Genomic DNA, 21709 nt, shown 5'->3' on the forward strand with positions numbered 1-21709 from the left:
ATTATATATTTTGAAGATCGGTGGCATCACTGCGTCTTAAGTTCAGCAAAATGACCTAACTTGCCTACAGCTGGGATGACTAAATGATTTATTGTTAAAGTGAGGCTCTCTTGAAAATAAGAGGGGGTGCTATTAAATCTATGCCAGGACAAAGTGCATAAACCGGGTCTGTCCCAGGCAGAGCAGGCAGGAAGTTGGTTGGCCTACCTCCGGTCACAGAAGCGGCTGGTTGGTGGTGCGGAATGACCTCCAGAACTGGAACTGCGCTATGGTGGGCCTTTGGAACCTTCGTGCTATCTTACCCTGCAGCTTTCTGGTGTTTGTACGCATCCGGAACTGATTCCCAAACACCTTTTCCAAATACGTTCTTCCATCTTTATTTTTGTAAAAAAACAATAACAACAAAGTTACCACCAAGCGCATGATACCTCATCAGGCAAGGTCTTTCTTGATTCCCTCTGTCCATGTCCCATGTGCCTAATCAACGTGTCAGGGAGGCAGTTGGTATTGACGTTAGCAGGTCCCAGAGGATACTACAAACAAGGGCTTGGGAAAGGGAGGGAAACCTGGACAGGTTTCTCACCATTGAGAAGTTGCTTAAAACCAGTTTGCTTTAGATAACTGGTACATATGTTTGAAATGCAGGAAAGGAAGACCGGCTGTCAGAAATGTCTCGCGACAAGCCACATGTTGACTTGAGGGAGGGTCATGTCAGAATGGTGTCTTTAGGAATCAGAATGGTTTCATGAGCTTGCTCTGCGCTCCCGGAACAAAGACTAAGATACAAAGATAATACATGTTGCTTGTTAGGCTTATTCTGTGGTGGGTCAGGGGCTGCAGGTCTGGAGTCCTTGTTAGTGTATTTAGTGCTGGTGAGAAGGCTGGGCCCAGCCTTGGACACTGAAGTCCTCTAAAGACAAAGCAGAGACACTGACCCCATATCCCCCGTCACCTTCTGCTGAATAAGGGGGATGGGGACGTGGTCTTGGCTGTTGGCCTCTTTCTGGCCCATGCTCGTGCTGACTTGGGCCAAACTGGAGGAAGGGTCCTGATTCCTTAGGAGTGTCGGGTGAGCCCAAGTCTGATGGTCAGAGAGACGCAGGTGTCGTCCCTTCGGGCCGACTCCACACAGGGCTCAGGCCTCGGGTGCGAGGCCACTCGGCACTGTGACCCGACTGCAGCCTTCGGCCCCAAGGCGAGCCATGGCATAGGTCGTTTAGGCGTAGCCGCCAGCCATCTGACTGGTGGCCGCATTGCTGCCTACTCCTCGCCAGGCCTGGAAGCTGAAATACGTGCTCACTCCATAGGCAATCATCACTAAACATGAAAAGAACTAAAAGACAAGAGAAGATAGCAAAGCTGAGTCATCTGCAGCATGGCATGGGGGGCGGGGTGGAGATAGTAATAAAAGCACCAGGTGGCTCACCTCTGCCAGGCATTGAAACCTAGGGCCCCTCAATTAACCAGGACCGGTTGCTCTGGAAGCCACACCAACTCCTACTTAGCCATACACTCATTTGACAACTAATTGTTAGGGGGCTGACATTACATTCTCATGAGAAAAACCACTGACCACACAGGCGAGGTTTGTCAGACTGACGAGGGCGACCAGACCGTGCGCTATTAAGAGTGACTGAAGGGTACAGGGATTTAGTTTTAAAAAGGCAACGTTCCAAAGCTACCCTAGGAATTGTCTGCAGTTGGCTCATACATAGGTGTCCTAAGCAGCACCTGTGGTCGCATTTGGAAGCTCCATGTCTGTCCCAGTAGCTGAGGTCACTGATTTCAAAACCATCTTCACCAGAAGAGTGAGGAAACCCAAGTTCTGGTCTAGAGCCTGCCCTGCCCTGGACTTAGTCTCTGGGTTACGTGATCTCTCCGAGCCCGTTTCCTTGTCCTCAAAAGGGACTGGTGGTCCCTGCCCTCCTCGCTGGGGCAGTCAGAGCACTGTCAGACTGTGCAGGGCCTCGTGGAGTGTGGGGGGCTGCTGTTCACTGGCTACTTGACATGGAGCCCATGTTTGGGCTTCAAGGGAAAGCCTGTGAATCCCCCAGAATGGTCTAATGCCCTTTTTAAGGCGGGGTGTGTGGCAATAGTTTTCCCAACGAGGTACATGCCCCTAAATCAGTGCCACAGTGATTTACAGCAAAGTTCAACAGTTAACCCAAAACTTCCGTTCACCACCACCAAGTATGTCCCAAGCATTCTGCTGCCTCGAGTTTCTACCGTTAATTACAGAAGGTGGAAAGCTCGGCTCCCCCCACCTGCTGATACAGGATGGGCTCTCAGGAGGTGACAGGTGCCTGGCCTCATAGCAGGGAGTAGCGGGAGTCCAGGGCCACCAGTCTTGGGTTGGCCAGTCGCCTGGGTGAACCCAGTGACTGCCGAGGACACCCCAGGGAATCATACTCACGGAGGCAGCTGCACGCTGGTTATACGGCCGGGTGCCCTTCAGGGACGTCGGCTCCACCGCAGCAGAGCAGGTGATGAAGGCTGTGATGTACAGAACGGTGGCGCTCACGTTGAATATCATCAACTGGGGGGTGGGAGTGAGGTGGATAGAATAGGCTTAAGACACGAGACTTCCAGTAGCTGGAACCTCCTGGTTCCCACTGGCATACCCCTTAGTAGCCACCATGGGCTGCAGCTTGAGGATGGGTCTTGCCCATTGAAGGGCCTCGGGACAGCAGTGCGCATGTGCTCTGCCGAGGCCATCTGAGCAGGGAGCATAAACACACCCAAGGCTGAGGGGACGATGACGAGAAGGTCTGGGGTGAGCTGGTGGGGGCGAGAAGTCCTAGCAGGTGAAATCCACTCCCCATGGCAAGGTCAAACCCAGCTTGTCTCTGAGGCCACTCCTCCACGCTGGCTCAGGGCCAAGCCTGGGCTCCCCGTTGCCACTGCAGGCCTTGGCTCAGGCCGGCCCTAGGAGGGGGCCTCATATCTCATATCTCCTCTTTGCCCGCCCCCAGTGAGAGGAATCTATGTCTGCCTTTTGGCCACATCCTGGGCTCAAGGCCCCACATCCAATGCCAGGGTCAGGACCCAACAGGACCCTGAGCCAGGCTGGCACAAAGAGCCCTCAGCTGAAACCAGGCCTGGGTGCCATTTCCCCAAGACTTGGCCCCTGGAGCCAGTTAACAGCAGACTGCAAACTGGTGGCCCTCAGTCAGGTTTGGTTCATTCCAGATTATTTTTTAAGTTACCAATATTCTAAAATTAGATTTCATATGAAAACCTAAAGATTTAATAAAAATAAAAAAACACTTTTAAAATACCAGCTTTGGCAGCAAGGGGACTGCTTCCGCACTAACAGTTGGAGCTGAGTAGAGGAGGCTTCCTATGGGCAGACGGGTGCTGGGCTTTCCAGAACCCTCTCTTCCCACTTCACGTATCTTCCCTGCCCTGTAGGGAGCTTGTAGCCCCCATCCCAAAGAAATCCCACTTTGACAATCCCTGACCAGCCACCTCTAGATGCAGGCGAGCCCCCCTGCCCTCTGGTAAAAGGCCCGGGAGTGTGGGAGACACTGCCCCACCGTCATGGCCTGAAAGGAGCCACCTGCCATCAACAACGGGCTAGAGCCCCAAATCGGTGCCGAGGGACACCTAGGCCCCCCCATCTCCAGAGACGTGGAGCAGGGGCTGGGCCCTGGCCAGGAAGTCAAGCCGCCCCCTCCAAGCCCCTTCAAGCCCAGCGCCCGCTGCAAACACTGCCTGGCTCCTGCCAGTGATGTCAAGATCTAACAAACCCGGTCTGTCTTAAGGATGACTCACGTTTCCTCAGTTTAAAAAGTCATTGAATTCCAAACAATGCTGCCTAGTCCCAGCCTTGCTTGTCTTACAATCATGTGCCTCTCTCTCCTCTCTGCTCACTCACAGCCTCAGACCCAGCTGCAGGGGTTTTCCGGGTCAGAGAAAAAAAACCCAGCACTTTCTGTGTCTGGATGGGTTACTTCCTATGGACGCTCTCCACCCTGTGTCCTGAGAAGACTGGCCTGGGTAAACCTAGGACAGCACCCTCTCCCAGGCTTCAGGGGCCTCACGCTGGAGGCAGCGGGTGGACGGTCTTGCTGCGGCCGAGCCCATGCTGCGCACACCACACCGGGTCCAGCCGGGGTAATTCCTGCCAGCACGGCCCAGCCTCCAGGCCCAGGGCTGCCTGCCTGGGTCCGGCCAGAGTCAGAGACCCTCTGTATACAGGTTTAAACCCCAACAGCCCCCAAAAAGGACAAGGATTTTCAAGTCTGCAAATGGCCTCTGGTCTCCCCATCCAACAGCCCTTTACTTCGACCCCCTCCCCCGGAGAAAGTCAAGCCTATGTCCTTCCTGGCTCACGGCTCAGTGCTCAGAAACACTGGACACCCAAGCCACCAGTCCTCCCTCCCCCGCCCAGCTGTACAGGCCAGCTGAGGTCCAGCCAGAGTCCTGCCACTTCTCATTTAGGGAAGGTCACTGTCACAACTCCTCCCAGAAACAGGGCTCAGCCTGGAACCACCCTCATTGCCCCCACCCAGACTCACCACCAGCGGCCAGGGCACCATATACAACTTCATGTGCAGTTGAAACAGGTAGAGGATGAAGAGGACGATTGTCACCAGCCAGAGGAAGACAGCGACGAACATCACCCAGCCGTAGGCGGGGTACAAGTGGTACGGGGTGTCGGCAATCAGGGCCCACACCAGCAGGCCCAGCACCTGGAGGGGCGAGACGGGGCCAGAGTCTCCCAGAGTCCCCAGCACTCGGGTTGGAGGCCACAGAGCAGGGGCCTCTGGGCCTTTGCTGCCGAGCTCCCTCTGAAGCCCACGTTTCTCCTTGGGTCAAGTATGGATTTGGCTCCTCCTGCAGACCACTGTATCCTAAGCCCAGGCCTGGCACCTTCCTTCCCTTTCAGGTCTCAGCTGAGATGTTACCTGCTCTAGGACACCTTCCCCACCCGGGGTTCCAAAACCCCCTTCTGTGCGCACATGGCCCCCCAGGACCGGAATTCGGTTTTCTTCCCCAGACTGTGAGCTCCCTGAGGGTGGGACAACGACTGTCTCACTCAACTGGGCCCTAGCACCCAGGATAGGACTGACCCTGCCGGGAGTTAGTAAAAGTTGCTGAAAGAAAAATGAAGCGACGAGCATATCCCTGACGACGGACAGTCAGGCTCCCAGAGGTGGGAGAACAAACAGCCCGTATCCTCCGGGTGGCCTCCAAGCCCTCTCCACCCCACCTTCTCTGACTCTCCTAATTGCCCCTCTGGACAGGTGTTACCGTTCTCGCCTTACAGGTGAAACTGGGCTTCAGAGAAGCCAAACTGTCACCCTGTTCCCACGTGGCAGGGTGGGCCCTGATATCCTGGTAGACTAACAGCATGGTGACCTTGGGTAAATTTGCAGGCTGTCTGCTTTGGTCATCTCGGTTTTCAAATGAGTATAATGACCACATCTATCTCATAGGGCTGCTTTAAGGACCCAGGAGTTAGATGTGAGTATCACAGAAGCGTTTGCTTGTATTAGTCCCAGCTGGGGATGCTGTGCCCGCCCCAGCCCTCTGGGCCACAGGGGATTCTACACAGTCCTCGTGGGGCTGCGTGGGGGAACACGGCAGGGAGCTCAGGGGAGGCCCACACGCGGCGCCTCACATCCTGCCCCCCCCCCCCGCTCTCCTACCCCCTGCCCTGCTCGCCTAGGTCCCCCAGGCTAGGCAATCTGGAGTCCTGGTGAGCCAGGCGTGACAGGTGTGGCCACCGAGGGGAGGGAGGGCCTGTGTGGGGCTCCGGAGAAATGCTCAGTTGCTGATGCAGACACGGAAAGCCTCCCTTCACCTAGTCATCAGCATCCAGGCACGTGACACCCAGGCTCACAGTGACCCGGCCACCAGCCCGAGATGAGCCAAGCAGATCACAGAGAAGCAGTTCAGGAGCAAGACCCACCTCTGGCTGCTGGTTTGGGGGACAAAAAGTCCCTGGCCACTCACACCTGTTGCCGCCACAAGTCCTGGACCAGACACTGGAGAGCTGGCATCACCGAGGGCTCATGACACACAGTACAGCCAGAGATGGTTGCCTGCCAGACACTCCAGCCAAAGCACCCCACCAAGACCAAAAAGGTTAAGTTTCTCTTATTGATACCCCCTCTGTGGGGTGAGGACAAGAATGACCAAGAATGGCCGGAGAATCCAGCAGCCCCTCTGACAACCTTCCTTTCGTCTCTTCCTGCCCCTCCCCCACAAGAGGCTGGGAAAAGTGTGGCTTCTCTTCCCACTGCACCAATGGGAAGAGGGGTGGTGGGTGGAGGCTTGGGCCTGGATGTCAAGAGCTGGGTTTCAATGCTGCCTGTGCTGTGTGACTCTGGGCAAGCACCTTCCCTTCTCTGTGCAGCTCACCTGGGCAGCTCTAACAAGGTCCACCCACTAGAAGGCAGGCCCAGTGAGGAATCTTGTTTTGTTGATTGCTGTATCTCCAATGCCCAGCAGTGCCTAGCACATAGTATCTGCTCAATAAATACGAGTTCCGGAGCCAACAGGCCTCAGTTTCCTTGTCTGTGAAACAGGAGTCAGGAACCCACCCCACACAGGTGCTGTGAAGTAAGAAGGAAGCAGGTGTGAGTCAGTGACTCTCCTCCTCCAACCACCACAAACAGGCTGGCGAGGAAGGTGGGCAGGTAGCAGAGCCTTGCAAGCACTCACACGACCGGGGACAGAGCCCTTATCAATAAGGACCCAGAGCCAAGGCGTCTCAGCACAGGCCACCCCACACACCTTTTCCCATCCATCCTGAGGACACCCGGCCTGAAACAGACACAGTGGGGGGCAAGAGCCCCCAGAGCTGGGTAAGCTCACTGTTCTGAAGGAGACCAAACACTCCCAGCTGAGGACTGGGCATGTCAGGGACAAACAATTCTCTTTGCACTGAAAGCAGAGTCCTTTCAGGCCTCTATCAGCATGTTGCCTGATTCCAATTCTCCGAAGGGAAGTTAGAAAATGCAGCAAACTGAAAACTCAGGAGAAGACCAACAGGTGCATATTAGGTGTAGCTCAGGTTTACACTAATATACACATCAATTATCAGTACTGTCACAGACTTGGTAGCAACAACCCCTTAATGCCCTCCAGCTGTGCCAGGCCTCAGGGAAGCACCCCCCCACCCCTACCCCCGGCTTTGACTTCACTGATTCCCCCGTAACCCTCTAATCACTCGGTACTATTTATTATCTCCATTTTCCAAACAGAAGCTCAGAGGGAAATGTCACTCATGGTCGCCTGTGGCTCAAGGGCAGGATTTGACCCCAGATCTGTCCTCTTGAACCTGGGCCACTGAGAGTTACTTAGTAACGTGTACAAAATGAGGACACTTCAGCTGGCTCCGAGGGCCACGCCAGCCGGCATCCACGCTCTCCCCTCTTCCCTGCCCTCCAGCCCAGCCCGTTTCCATATGAGCAAGTGCAGCCTGTGGGAGATGGAGCTGCTGGATAAGCAGCGGGAATTTCTAGTGTTCCTGGCCCTGCTGCCCTGGCCTTTTGCCCAGGGAGCCGCCTCGGTTTCTGCCCCAGAACAAGGAAGGTCCATTCCTCCACCTGAACCAGAATGACTGGTTCCTCCCCTCCCGTCGTCTCCTCTCCTAGCGCCTAGAATCTGAAGGGAGCACCCCCACCCAGGGCCCCATGGAGACCTTGTGCAGGACAGAGCACCCCCACATCTGCTGACCCCTCTGCTGGCCTAGGTGGCGTTGCAGGGGAAGCTGGGCCCACACCTCATCAGAAGCTGCAGGAGCCGCTGGCCCCCTCCTTCCTGCTATGGACCCACTCTCTAGGGGGGCAGAAGGAACCAGAGGACTTACGGTCCACTATAGAACAGTAAACCCCACTGTTTAGAGGAAGGGGGATGGCGGGAGGTAGGTCAGCAGAGAGCAAGGCGGTAGGCTCTGACTGCTACCTGCCTCCAGGGCTGCCCAGACCCCTCTGCCCAGGGAGAGTCTCTGGCAACTCAAACGACCTCTCTCGGTTCATTCATTCAACAAATACCTACGGAGCACCTACTGCTGTGTGACTGAAACAGACAAAAAGCCCTGCTCTCAGGGAGCTCCCACCCTGCCAGGGGGAGCCAGCTAAGAACCCAAGTGAAATTCAAGTGGATTGCAGGGTCAGGCCTATGGGGGGAAAACCCAGCTGAGAGGGGATGAGGACCAGCACTGGGGTCACTTATAATTTTACATAAGAGGTCAAGAAAGATCTCACTGGGAAGGCGACATGTGAGCAAGGCTGAGGAGGGTGGGAGAGGTGAAGGGAGGGAGCCGTGTGCGGAAGAGCAGAACTCGCCATGCCTTTACCTCTGGGACCCTACATGTTCATCTGTCCCGTGTGTCTCTGTAGGTGTCTACACATACACCTGCGTGTCTTAAAGAGACACACACACACCTTGCCACCTCACTTCTAAACTCTCGGAGGCCCCTGCAATGCCTCCTCAGCCAGCACTACAGATAATCAAAGACAACTGGAAATCTCGAAGGTGCAGGCCCTTAAGAAGAACTAAACTGGATAACGGAGATATTTTTGTTAAAAATCACCTGCAGGACCCGAGAGGAGAGAGATTTGTCCCAAATGCCAGACCAGGAGGCATTCCTCGATTAGGGTGGGCCCCAGTCTAGTGAGTAGGTGTCCTTATAAGAGGGACACTGGACACGGAGACACACACACAGGGAGAACATCATGTAAAGATGGAGGCAGAGATTGGAGCGGTGTGTCTCCAAAGCAAGGAACGCCGAGGATTGCTGCCAGCTGCCGGAAGCTGGGCGAGAGGCGTGAACAGATCTCTTTCAGACAGAGGCCTCCAGGAGGAACCAAGCTGCCGACACCTTGATCTCGGACTTCCAAGCTCCAGAGCTGTGAGACAATACATTTCTGTTGTTTTAAGCCACCCAGTTTGTGGTGCTTTGTTGTAGCTGCCCTGAGAAACGAACACATCTTTCTTAGCTACTCTTTGGATCTGCGGGTGGATGTCATGATCCAGTTTAGCTGTGTGACACTGGCATCAGTCCTGGCTTCAAGCTCTGGCCCTGCCAACTTACTAGCTGCATGACTTTGGGCAAGTTTCTGACTCTCTCTGACCCCATGGGGTAGCTCTGAGATATAAATGCACCAGACAGACTTAATACTCAATACAAGTTCCACCACCATTATCCAGTCCATTCTCCGTGCCTGGTTTCCCCAGGTCCTAATAGCATGTGCAGTTCCTAGGGGTGTGAGGCCTGGCTGAGATAATGAATGTATCTAAGCACCAGGCCCATGCCTGGCAGATAAAGGCCCTGTGCCAGTGTGGGCCCTACCCGTCTTTCCGATAAAGGCCAACAGGCTTATCTGAAGGGGAGTGCCCAGAAGTCCACCCAGCCCAGACTTAGGACGTCTCCTGCAGCTGCATTTCTGCTCCTCATAGGCTGAGGGTCCCTGCACAGAACCCTCTACCCCACATAGACCTCAGTCCTGCCCTCTGTACTGTGGGAGCAGGGAGGTTGTGCTCAGTGTTCTCCAAGGCTCCCCTCAGTCTGAGGCCCAGCACTCCTTAATACAGGCGTCTTCCAGGGGACCCAAAGCCCTTTCTCCCTTGTCGGGGGGAAGACTCCACCAACACCACGAGCATCAAGTTAACTCCTCTCCCACCCAAAGATGGTCACCCAAGTTTCCTTTTAATCTTCCCCACTTCCTGGGTCAGACCCTTGTAGATTTGCTGTGTGGTGTTGGGGGAGTCACTTAACCTTTCTGGTCCATTTCTTCATCTGACATGTTGAGAAGGTTGGGGAGGGTACGCATATCCTGGTCACCTGACAGATGTGTTGTGCAGGTAAAAGGATGTGAAGGAAAAGTTAAAAGCTGTTGCAATCGTGAGGGCTGTTAGAGAGTCGGGGTGTTGCGGGGAGTAATCCCCAGAGGCAGGAAGAACACCACAGAGCCTGGAGGCCGACACTGGTGTTTTAAGCTCAGCAGCCACCAGGCAGGCAGGTCACAGAAATGACTAAGACGGGCCAGGTGGAGTCTGTGGAGCTAAGATGACCTACTATTTAATCTGGGGGAATGCAGGCCTGAGGCAGCCAGAACTTCTAACTTTTCAAGAGACATTAGAAATTTGAATCTCTACATAAAATCTTTTTAAATGTTGAAAACAAAACCAAATGTTTTAGAAAAAATGTGAGGGCAGGGCCCACCCATCACACCCAAGACTCCCTTTTCCCCACTGCACCACCGGGGAAACTGAGGCCCAGGTGAATGATGGGAAGCCTTCCCGGGGTTCCCCCTCACAGGGACACATCTGGGCAGCTGAGGACACTCAGAACTTGGCCTGGCCGGACCCAGCCTCCACCCCCGCCCTGGCCCTTCTCCCTACAGTGAAAGGGACTTTATGGGGACAAAAAGCCACCTATTGTGTCACAGGAGACAAAGGCGCAGGGGACAGAGGCTCCAGGCGCCTGGACTGGCCACCGCTCCACACACACCCCTCCCTGTGCAGAGGGTCAGGCTTGGGGGGAAGGCTTCTTGGAATTCCCACGCTGCACACTCTGAGCGTTCGAGACTCCTGGGGGCATCACAGCAGCTCCAGAAGGCACCAGAGCTGACTGCTGGGCCTGGGGCGGCATCCAGCCTCTCCGAGCCTCCCTTTCCTTATCTGAAAAGTGGGCATGTGAGTTACCAAATCGAGTCCTTCGGTCACTGAACAAACTCTCCCAAGGGCCACACAGAGCCAGGCGCAGCACAGAGCTGAGCAGCCAGGGTCCCTGTCGCATGCAGCCCCCAGCCTAGGCTGTCCAGGGAGGAGGAAGATAACAATGGATCACCGCTAGACTGATCCAAATGCGGCCTTTATCACATTACCTGTTATTCCTGATTCCCAAGTCTCAGAACTGAGGCTTTTTTAAAAATCGCAGAGATGGAAGAGGTTGCAGTACACGCCTAAGCAGTGGCCCACCACCCCCAGAGACCCCTAACGAGGTCCCCCGGCAGAGCCCAGCCTCTGCATGCACTCTGCCACCACGGTTCCTTTGTGGTCTGCCTCAGGGCTTCAGAAAAATCTTCCCAGCGCAAAGCTTATACCACCACATGCATACTCGCCTACCTGGGTTCCCACTCAGCACTTGGGCCAGAAACCAAGCAGGTCCCCCCCTAAAAGGCCCCCAGTTCTGTGAAGGCAGGCGGAGGCCCCTTGAGTCATATCCCCAAGTCCTTCCCTGGCACCCAGAGCAAGTGGCAACACTCCTCGGTGAGGTTCCAGAAATTTAGACGTCACCTGACTGCCTACCCTCCTCCCCCACCACAGAAAGCCGACGTGTGCCTCCCAACACTAAGACCCCCAACAGACCCACGGAGCCTTCCCAGGAAGCCTCGGTCCCCTCACTCACCCCACCAGGCCCCCACCACTGCTTCACTCCCAGAGCCCAACTCTCTCAAATACAGCACTTGCCCCATTCACAGCCGAGGACACCAAGGTTCTTGGAAGCTCTGGACCTGGCCTGAGGTTGTGCACATTAAGGGGTAGGACCCAGGTAGTTCTGCAACCCGGCAGGTGGAGATTCACAGAGGACAGGCTCCAAATCCCGGACAGAGAGACACTCCCCAGAAGAACACTTATTTGGAGGGCAGAACAGAGAAGGGCAGGGGCCAGCCTAGACCCCTGGGTGGAAGGAATGACAGCTTTTGCTCTCAGCACTCAGGCAGGTCCCCATCCTGCCGCTGGCCCTCCAGAAAGAGCTGGTTGTTGGGAGCATATGAACCGAGTTAGCACCGTGAGGCCTGGCCTCTGCCTGCTGGGGACCAGGGGGGACAGCCTAATGTGAGGGTCTCCTTTATTACCTGATTCTGGCACTAATGTTTTGGGTGACCTTAAGCCCCACCCCATCTTAACTTCAAGGAGGGACAGGTGACCCCATCCGGCTAACCTTATATAGGTGGCAGATCACTGTCTGACACTCCTCTACCCCCCACTCCTATCAAAGCTGGAATGTCTCAGAACAGGCCCTGGGCCCTGCCTGACCTTCAGCCCTTGACTTCCATGACCTCTGTGAGACCCTGGGGTGCCACCCCAGCCTCTCCCCCTTGGGCAAACAGGAGGGACCAGCCCAGCCCAACAGCAAAGGACCTGTTAGTATCCAGGGCTGAGCTCACTGGGCTGCCAAGAAAAACAGCCCCCACCTATACTCAGCTTCCAGTTCACCATGGGGACCAGGGAAGACCCCCTGCAGCTCCCCAGACCATCTATGAGCAGGACATCGGGGCCTGGTCCTCACTGACTTCCATCACAAACAACTGACTAGCTGACAAGGAGTGACCCAGCTCTGCCCCATGTACAGAAACAGTGACCATCCACCACATGGGGACAGCTTCGCAGCCCATACCTCTGTCAGCTCTGCCATAGGCCATGTCCTCTTTCCACTTAGATGGCTAAGAAAACTGCCCAAGGTCACCTAGCCAGTAACACTGAATTCAGGGCTATTGCTTACTGCTGTGTGATCCTGGGAAAGTGCCTTCCCCTCTCTGGGCCCCAGGGGCCTTCAGGTGCCATGTTCATAGCTTTTGCAGTACTCACAAGCTACCTGCACTAGTTTTTACTCAATATTTTCATTTATTTGAAAGACGTTTTGATAAGTTATTTATTTTTGAAATAAGTAATATATATGATGTGGTAGGTAACAAAATGGTGTTTTTAACACATCTCCCTTCTCCTATGATACCCAATACTCTTCCCCAGGGGCAACCAAGTGCCTCCCCAGACACCGTCTACATACATATAACCACACGCTTCAGACAGGAGCATCTCATACAGTCTGAGTGCATTTCTCCCACACAAATGATAGTGTTTTACACACACAGTGTTGCACCTTGCTTTTTCCACCTAACCATATGGCCTGGAGATTGTCCACATACAGAGCTGCCTTAGTGTTTTCTTTGAGGGGTAAGATGGTATCTTTTTACTAACTGCACAGTGTGCCACTGCACAACTGTAGCATTTAACCAGTCCTCACTGATGAAAGTATCATATGTGTATCACACACAAATTAGTTCATTATTTTAAAAGGAAAATTTTAAATCACTAAAAAGTGGTAAACCTGCATTATCTACCACAATAGAAGCTAACTGTAAAATTAAGTGCAACAAATTTAAAACAATATTATTACATCCTAGACAGATATAGGTGTGTCCCAGGGTCTAGAGCTCCCTACCATGTTTCCCGGAAAACAAGACCTAGATGGACCATCAGCTCTAATACATCTTTTGGAGCAAAAATCAATATAAGACCCGGTCTTATTTTAACATATAACACCAGGTCTTATATAATATAATATGACATAAGACCAGATCTTATTTTAATTTTTGCTCCAAAAGACGCATTAGAGCTGATGGTCCAGCTAGATCTTATTTTCGGGGAAACACAGTATTTTAAAAAAGGGGGTGGGGGTGGGAAGGTACTAAAGACACTTTAGCACCAAAATGAGGCTGTCCTCTCTACTATTCTTTCAGGAATGTGACTGCTGGTAAATGATGTGACATTTTCTAAGTTCTACATAGAAGAATTTCTTTATTACCTCAGAGTGGGAAAGTCCAGAAGCCAGAAAGAAAAAAAGAAAAAGAAGAATAAAGAATAATCAGCAACATAAAAATAAAAGTCTGTCTGGCAAAAAAACACCATGAGCCAAGTCAACATATATATATATATATATATATATATATATATATATATATATATATATATATATATATATTGCAAATCGTCTAGAGCTCCTAGCAACTGATAAGACAAAGACCAACAACTCAGTAGAATGGGGAAAGAATACAAACAGACAAGGAAATACAAAGGCTCTTAAATGTATTTTTAAAAGGTCACTCTCACACATAAATAAATACAAAATAATGCTACACTGACCCACCATTTCGCCTATCACTCTGGGCACATGAAGAGGCGTACTGATTCACCGTGGAGGTGAGGCTGTGGGGACAGACTCTACCTGGAGATACGCTAAGGGGGACAGGTGTGAACTCTACAGGGGCATCTACCCATCTCTATGGAAATCACAAACACACACACATCCACCCCAGCGGTCCCACTTCTGGAAATGACAGGAGTACTGGGTGGCTTGTGCATCAAGAGTGGGAAACCCAAGTGTCTGTCAACAAAGGGCAGGCCACTCAAATCATACCATAGCTGCACAATGGAACGCTACAGAAGCCATCACGCCCCAAGCACTGAGATCAAAGGACCGCCAAGACCCATTTTTAAGTGACAAAGGAAAGGAGCAGAGGGATATAGACAGACTACATCCCCTGGGTGAAAATGGGGAGAGGTGGGAATTTACAGCCAAGTCTGAGTAGATCTCCTGAAAGAAAGTCAAAACAGTACCTGGGAAACTAGGAAGAGGGGGTCAACTCTAATCCAAAGGGACAGAGAATTTTCACTGTGCTCCTTCCCACTCTGTTTTTATTCCAGAGTGTTGTAAATATATTACCTATTAAAGAAAACTAGTAAACAACGGATTGAAAAAAGACACAGGCAGTGCAATGTGCACTGGTATAGAACACCCTAGGTGTATTGCCAAGCGGGGAGAAGCATGGCAGGGCACATGTCCAGTGTTCCCATCTGTGCGCTGTTTTAAGTGAGGAGAGGCGTTCTGTGTAGAAATACACACTGACTGGCCCTGGAACACTTCACATAATGGCGGCTGCCTCACACGACCTGTCAGGGAGAAGAAAGACTCTATTTTCATTGATAATCCTTTGTACTGTTTGACTATTTTGCTGTATGTCTATATAACTTTTTCAAATAAAACAATGGTTTTAAATGGGTCCATCAGTAGACAAATGGCTAAGTGAGCTGGGGCTACCATGACACGAAGGGTTACCCTGAACGAGTTAAAAAGGAGGCGACAGCCTCCCTCTCTGTATGAGAGGAGGTCACAGGTGCACGGACAGTGAGAAAACCAACTTCCTGAACAAAGAGTACAGAATAGAACCATCGATTTTTTTCCTAAATGTTTAGGAAAAAGAACTGGAAACACCCCAAAATGGTGGTCCCCTGGGGAGAAGGGTAAGGGGTCTAATAACTTTAGCCTTATCTGTAATAGGTTTCTATTCTTTTAAGGAGAATGTATTCATATATTTATTACATATATTCTACATTAATTCCAAACAGGTTGTGTTGGACTCCCGCTCTCACAGCCATTGCAGTACATTGAGCTCCACGGGGACAGCGCTGGGGACAAGTGTGAGCTGGGTGGGCACTGGGCGACTCTGCTCGCTGAGGACAAATAATTGAACACGGGCAAAGGAGACCCTAAGGGGCCAAGAGGCGAACTGGCATCAAATGCATTCTTTGTGCAAACCTGCCGGGGGGAACAAAAGAAGAAGCGCCCAGATGCTTCCAGATGCTTCCGTCAGTCCGCGTGTCAGAGTTTTCTAAGAAGTGCTCAGAAAGTGGGAAGACCATGTCTGCTAACGACAAAGGCAAATCTGAAGACATGGCAAAGGTGGACAAGACCCGTTATGAAAGAGGAATGAAAACTTATATCCTCCTAAAGGGGAAACAAAAAAGAAGTTCAAGGATCCCCAGGCACCCAAGAGGCCTCCTTCGGCCTTTTTCTTGTTTTGTTCTGAGTATCGCCCAAAACTCAAAGGACAGCACCCCGGCCTATCCATTGGGGATGTTGCAAAGGGGCTGGGAGAGACGTGGAATGTCACTGCTGCAGGTGACACGCAGCCTTACGAGAAGAAGGCTGCTGAGCTGAAGGAACACTGCGAAAAGGATATGGCTGCATCCCGAGCTAAAGGAAAGAGCGATGTGGCAAGAAAAGGGACTTCTCCAGGCTGAAAAGAGCAAGGAAAAGAGGAGGAGGAAGAAGAGGAAGAGGATGAAGATGAAGACGGTGATGAATAAGTTGGTTCTAGCAGTTTATTTTCTTGTCTATAAAGCATTTAACCCCTTTGTACACAACTCGCTCCTTTTAAAGAAAAAAATTGAAATGTCAGGCCGTGTAAGATTTGTTTTAGTTAATAAATAAATAAATAAATAAATAAATAAATAAATAAATAAAATGAACTCTAAACCCTCCACACCCTTCCTGCCACAAGTGGGGAGTGTGGGCGGAGCCAACAATACAAAGCACTGGTTTGCTCTGTGTTGGAGGAAGCCAGAGAGCAGGCAGCGCCTGGAATGCTGCACTAAGGAGACTGAACCCACAAATCTCAGCCCTAAGGAAAGCCCTGCCCTGGGAGACCATAACAATGCAATCCCAATGGGACCAACCTCTGCTCACACCTCTCAGACCCCAACAACCTCATCCAGGCCGCCTCTTCCTGGAGATCTGAGCTGACCTTCAGGCCCTGCCCTGCACAGGGGGGCTGGGCTGCCTGCTGGCGCTGAAGACAGAGCCAGGATCACCATGAAGGAGCACTTTCTAACACTCCCGAGTACACCAGGATGGAGCAGGCCACCTTGAGAAGGACTGAGTTCCTGTCCCTGGAAGCATGCAAGCTCATGTTGAGCAGGCACCAAGGGACCTCCCAGAGCAAGCATATGAGCCCTAGGATTCTATGACACGGTGACTCCTAAATGCAGTCAATTCCAACATACTCCACACTCAGCCCTTTGCAGGCATTATCTTCCATAGTCCTCACAATCCCACCATCACCACCTTACAGACAAGGAAACAGGCTCAGGGAAATTAGGGAACTTACCCAAGATCACACAGCCAAGAAGGAACAGAGCCAGGATCTGAACCCCAGGCTCTCTGCTTCCAGGCCTGTGCTCCCACCAATACTCTCAGCACCACCGGCTGGATCATTGTGATCTAATAACAGGAGAGGCTTCTGATCTGTGTATTTACCTGCAAACTGGGAATTGTGGCTACCCCCAACTCAGGAGGTAGAACAAAAAGAGAGAAGGTGCCAAATACAACTGCCCTATTGCCACAGGGCATTCATATGGCTCCTACATCCTGGGCCTCAAGGATGCCTTTGCAGAAGCTATGGTCTGTTCAAGATCCTGCTTAGTACTGACCCCCTTCCATATAAATAAACCTTTCAAAGCCCACTTCTGTCCCTAGTGGCCTGGTTCCTGGTGAGTCTCCCCTCCTAAAGTCCCTCTCCTTAACTTTAAAGCACCTAGGAACCCCCATCTCCCACTAAAAACAAAACAATAAAAACTGGAAGCATAACTAGAGCCAGGCTTTGAATTCCCAATTTTGAGTGCCAAACCCCAGCTCTGCTACTCTACCCCATGACCTTGGGTAAGTTCCTCAATCTCTCTGAGCCTGTTGCCTCATCAGGAAACCCAGGTAAAACCATCTTTCTTCCTGGGACTTGGGGAGGATTTAAAAAATAAGAAACATGGGCACTTAACAGTATTTGCTTTATACTTATTCTATAAAGGCTTTAGGATCAGCCATGAGCACGAATTACCCACAACTTCCACAACATTCCTCGCCCCTAACCACACAAACATCTGCAGTATCAAAGCCTCCAGGTTTTTATAACCAAAAGAGTTGATCAAACTTGCATGCTTCCTTTTTTAAGATGCCATCGTCATCAATTCATGTTTCCCTTTTTGCCTAGGCCACTAGGAAGCTCTACAAAGAATCAACAGCATTAAAATTGATACAACTTCCTGGTACAATAATCTTTCTAGCTCTTTTTAAGTCAATTCCCTCCCCCCACATACAACCTTTAAAAAATAAATTAATTCTTCTGTCTTATGTGATCTAATATAATATTATACTCCATCTAATATTTTTTCAGGAACTAGATAGGGTGGGTGGAGTGATAAATCAGTAACCACTAAGGTTGGCTTTTCAGGACACATTTAATAGTAGACATAAAGCCCCTCTCAAGAGGACGGGGCCTTTCTACCTGCCCTGTGTCCGACCCCCTCCCCCCCACCTCTCTTCTTCTCACCACATCTGGGCCACTTCACCAAATCCTGGGAAATGGAGGGGTATGATGGAGAATTAGCTTTCATCTTCCCACTTACCACCTCCTCCATGCAGCCTTCCCTGATCTCTCCACAGGAAGCACATCCTCTGGGCACCTCCCTCACAGACCAAGAGCTCCTGGAGAGCGGGTGTGAAACCTGGGGTCTCCATCACTCCCTCAATAGCACCAGGCCCTGTGCCCCATGGAACCATAGCTGAGTGTGATCATTAAGAGCACAGGACAGAAAAGTCAGAGACCACTCGGGGTTTAAATTTTCTGTGGAGGAGGGCAATAAGATCTCAGGCAAAAAAAAAAACTGAACTCTGAGACTCAGTTTCCTGACTCGTAAAACGGGGGAGAAAAAAAGAGGATATAAAGCTCTTGGCAAAGGGTCTAGAGCCTAGTGGGTACCTGACGGGTGGGAACTACTATTGCTTCCTAATAGATGGTGGTGCCCATTGTGGGAATATCCCATCTCAGACCCAGTAGAACTGTCTGTTGCCAGAGAAACAGCTCAGGAAGCAGTTTCTCCCAGAAGCAGATTGGTGAAGGCACTAAAAGGTGCAGCTGGCCGTGGGCTACCATGTGCTGACATAAGCGGCCGGTGGCCAGCGTGAGTGGCCAGCAGCCAACGAGAGCTGTCGTGAGCGGCCTACTGACGACTGGTGACCGACTGCCTCAGTCGGGGGAGCACAAGGCTCCTAATACCAGCATGAACCAGGGAGCTGTGTCCTACACAACTAGACTGAGAAACAATGGCTTGAACCTGAGTGGGCAGGGAGGCATAAGAAAGGGGGGGGGAAGGTGCAGCTCTTCAGAAGTCTGATGGGAGACCCTCATCCTCCCTCTCGCCCCCTCCCCCAAAAGCACTGCAGGGAAAGCAGAGGAAGGTCACCCCACCCACACCCAGTCGCTGAGAGTCTGGAGACCAAGTGCCAAGCTCCACCACAGGATCCTGGTGAGTCCTACCTTCTATCTAGACCTCAGTGTCCACATCTGTGCAATGGGATCCAAATGCACAGGAGCGGGTTGCTGAGACCACAGGCCCCCTCAAATCAGAGACACAAGCCTCCTCCACAGGAAGCTACCAAGGTCCTTGCAGGCACAGCAAGATTCTCCTTCTTCCAATTCCTCTAATTCCAATTCTCATTGTTGCAATGCAAAAGAAGCTCCGGGCGTGGGGAGCTAGCTAACCCTAGGGATCCACCCACCCCCTCATCATCTCAGCCCAGTAGAGACCCCTCTGCTGGTCCAAAACCTCCTAAGGCTGCCAATGGAATACTGTCACCACCTCTTGCAGAGGAACACAAGGCCCTCAGTTTCTGGCCACCCCCAGAAACAAGTGCTTCAAGTCCAATTTCACCAACTTGCTGGCTATTCCCTAAAACTTCTCTTCCACTTTTCCATCCCCAAACCTTGGCTCCCACAGCGCCCTGCCCTTTCAACACCCTTTCCCTACCTTGGCCTCAGATTTCAATAAAGTCCTTGCTCACAAGCCACCTCTCCTCCATGAACCTTCCAGGGCTCAGAATTGATCTCCCTCTCCTCTGCCCTTTCACGCCCCTGGGCCCAGGTTCCCTTTCTGCTGGCTTCACAAGCACCAGGAGCCCAGCACGCAGCTCCAGACAGGGTCTTCCTACCTGCATATTTAAATTAGTTCTTGACCTCACCATCCCTGCCCCGGCACCCCCTCCATCTCCAAAACAACTCTCGGAGAATTAAAAATGTAGATTTCTGGGCTGCACTTCCTGACATTCAAATTCCAATTCCACATTTTTTCCGGGGGTGGAGACATTCTACATTTTAAAGAAACCCCTCAAGAGAATGTGAGGCTGGGGAGGGGGAGGGGGGCTCACAGAGAGCGACTGAGACATTCGTAAAAGATGTATATCACTGACGCCCGAGGCAGGCCCTCCCCTGCGGTGGGGAGAGGGCCCAGGAGGGAGGTTCGGTCTCAAGACGACCCAGCCTTCCGGCCTGAGCCTGGCAGCCTTGCTAGGACATAGTAATAGGGGGTCGTTTGGAAAGGCCCAAAAGGGCAATGGATCCTGGCCCTCGGCTGGGGAAAGCCTCTCACACGGGCGGCCACCCAGTTTCCTGACGCGCACCAGAGGTACTAGGGGAAGAAAGCTGACACGCCCCGGCCTGTAAGGAGCATGTGGAGGGGAAGAAGGGTGTCCCCATCGGTCTACCTCACCTGGGGCCTTCAGAGGGTCTGGGAGACATAGGAGTCTTACCACAAGTCACTCCTCCCACCCCCCACCCCAGTGCTCAGCCCGCGAGGCCAGCCGAACCGGCTGGAACCCGGCGGGTCACCCAGTGGCAGCCAGAAGGGCCCAGCCCCTGCGCGGGAGCCCACAGAGCGGTGCCTCGGTGTACGTGTTGGAACGGAGGTGCCCTCTCCATTAGACCAGCAGTGTTCTGGGGTGCAGCCACACGTGGCCGCTGGGAGCTCCGCAGAGGGTTAGCCCAGAGTGGAATCTGCCTCAGGCTGGGTCCGCTGGAGGGCTGGGCATTGGCCTTGCAAAGACTGAGAGTCATTCGCAGTGATTGTGGCTCTTGGAGCGCTTTTGTGGGTGGCCTCTCGTGACCACCTGGGGGTGAGGGTGCGTTGGAACGGGCACTGTGAACATGGGTGTGTGGTGCGTGTGCTCGCAGACAGCAACGGGGACTCCAGGTGAGGTTCCCGGGTGACCACCTGGGGCGTTAGTGCTAGAGCACCCCGAGGGTAGGCACGGCGCCTCGCGTGTGAGCCTGGTTGGGGCGGGTACGGGGTGCGACGGAGGGCCTCCGTGGAGCCCCCCGACCCCCAAGCCCGCGGGGATCCCCACCCCGCCCCGCGCGCGCTCACCAGCTGCAGCAGCATGAGCGCACCGAGGCTGGAGCCCACGAAGCCCAGGTCCGGACGCAGCGCCGATACCGAGGCGCCGGCGCCCTGCGCTGGGCTGCTGGTCCGCGTGCTCACTTTAGACGGGAACTCGGCCATCGCAGCTCCGCTCGCCTCCCGGGGTCGCACGGGCCGCCGTCGCCGCCCCTCCCGCGTTGGGCTCCGGCTCCCGCCGCCGCTCAGCTCCGGGCGTTCTGCGCGGTCCTGGGACAGAGCCTGGAGGCGCCAGGTGCGGCAGAAATTCCGGCCCCGCCCTCGTCGAGGGACCCGCCCCTTTAACCCTTCGCTCACCGCTGCGGGTCCAGCCTCGAGACACACGAAGTCGCGTCCACTTTACAGACGGGGAAACTGAGGCCACGGTCAGTGAGATGGCTCCGTCAGAACGAGTCTAGATCGCTGCGCGTTTCTGTCCTGAGGAAAGCCCGCTACTAGGAATTGACAGCGCTGCTCCGCGCCCTCCTAACCGACAGCGTCTACCGGCTTTCTCCAGGTGTCTCTAGGGCGCTGGGTGCCCTAGGGCGCGAGCCCCTGCTGCGTCTCTTTGCGCTCTCCTTGTAGCAGAATAAGCATCCCTGTTTAGCTACTCCCAAGGAGTCCCGGGAAACCAAGTGTCCAGGAGGGGAGGGCCTGGATAAACTATGGGTGCACATGACCCAATTGATGTGGCTTGTACTTCTGAACAGACTAAGCAGTAACAGAAGATCGCCGAGCCTCCGTTTCCTTGTCTGTCATAAAGGGTATGAAAGGACCTCGCCTCACAGAGCTGTTGTGCAAAATAAATGAGGGGGGGGGGATCAGTCAGAAGAGGGGAGATGATGTTGGAGTTAGTTTCCTTGCTCCACCTGCACCCTGAAATACACACACACACCCTCAGGCCATAAAGCCTTGCACAGATTAT

General features: G+C 52.9%; 1 protein-coding gene and 1 pseudogene across 2 annotated transcripts; one reads left to right on the top strand and one right to left on the bottom strand.

Moving 5' to 3' along the window:
• Positions 1-361: 361 nt before the first annotated feature.
• PLLP (plasmolipin) lies at positions 362-21399 on the bottom strand. Its single transcript, XM_081032612.1, has 4 exons — positions 20776-21399; positions 4521-4694; positions 2414-2536; positions 362-1333 (listed from the first exon to the last, which is right to left on the bottom strand). The coding sequence occupies exons 1-4, from the start codon at positions 20908-20910 to the stop codon at positions 1217-1219; spliced, it is 549 nt and encodes a 182-aa protein (XP_080888738.1). The 5' UTR covers positions 20911-21399; the 3' UTR covers positions 362-1216.
• LOC308489569 (high mobility group protein B1-like) lies at positions 15270-15891 on the top strand (annotated as a pseudogene). Its single transcript has one exon. The product of its transcript is annotated as a high mobility group protein B1-like (transcript).
• Positions 21400-21709: the final 310 nt, after the last annotated feature.

Source organism: Rhinolophus hipposideros (genome assembly GCF_964194185.1).
Source record: "Rhinolophus hipposideros genome assembly, chromosome: 21".
Taxonomy (NCBI): Eukaryota; Metazoa; Chordata; class Mammalia; order Chiroptera; family Rhinolophidae; genus Rhinolophus; species Rhinolophus hipposideros.

Bases quoted from the DNA above. Each gene is read 5' to 3' on its own strand.
- PLLP (XM_081032612.1), bottom strand. From the start codon at position 20,910: ATGGCCGAGTTCCCGTCTAAAGTGAGCACGCGGACCAGCAGCCCAGCG. The intron at 4,695-20,775 runs GTGAGCGCGCGC...TCGCCCCTCCAG, and splicing joins CGCTCATGCTGCTGCAGCTG to GTGCTGGGCCTGCTGGTGTG. The intron at 2,537-4,520 runs GTGAGTCTGGGT...CCCACCCCCCAG, and splicing joins TGGTGCCCTGGCCGCTGGTG to TTGATGATATTCAACGTGAG.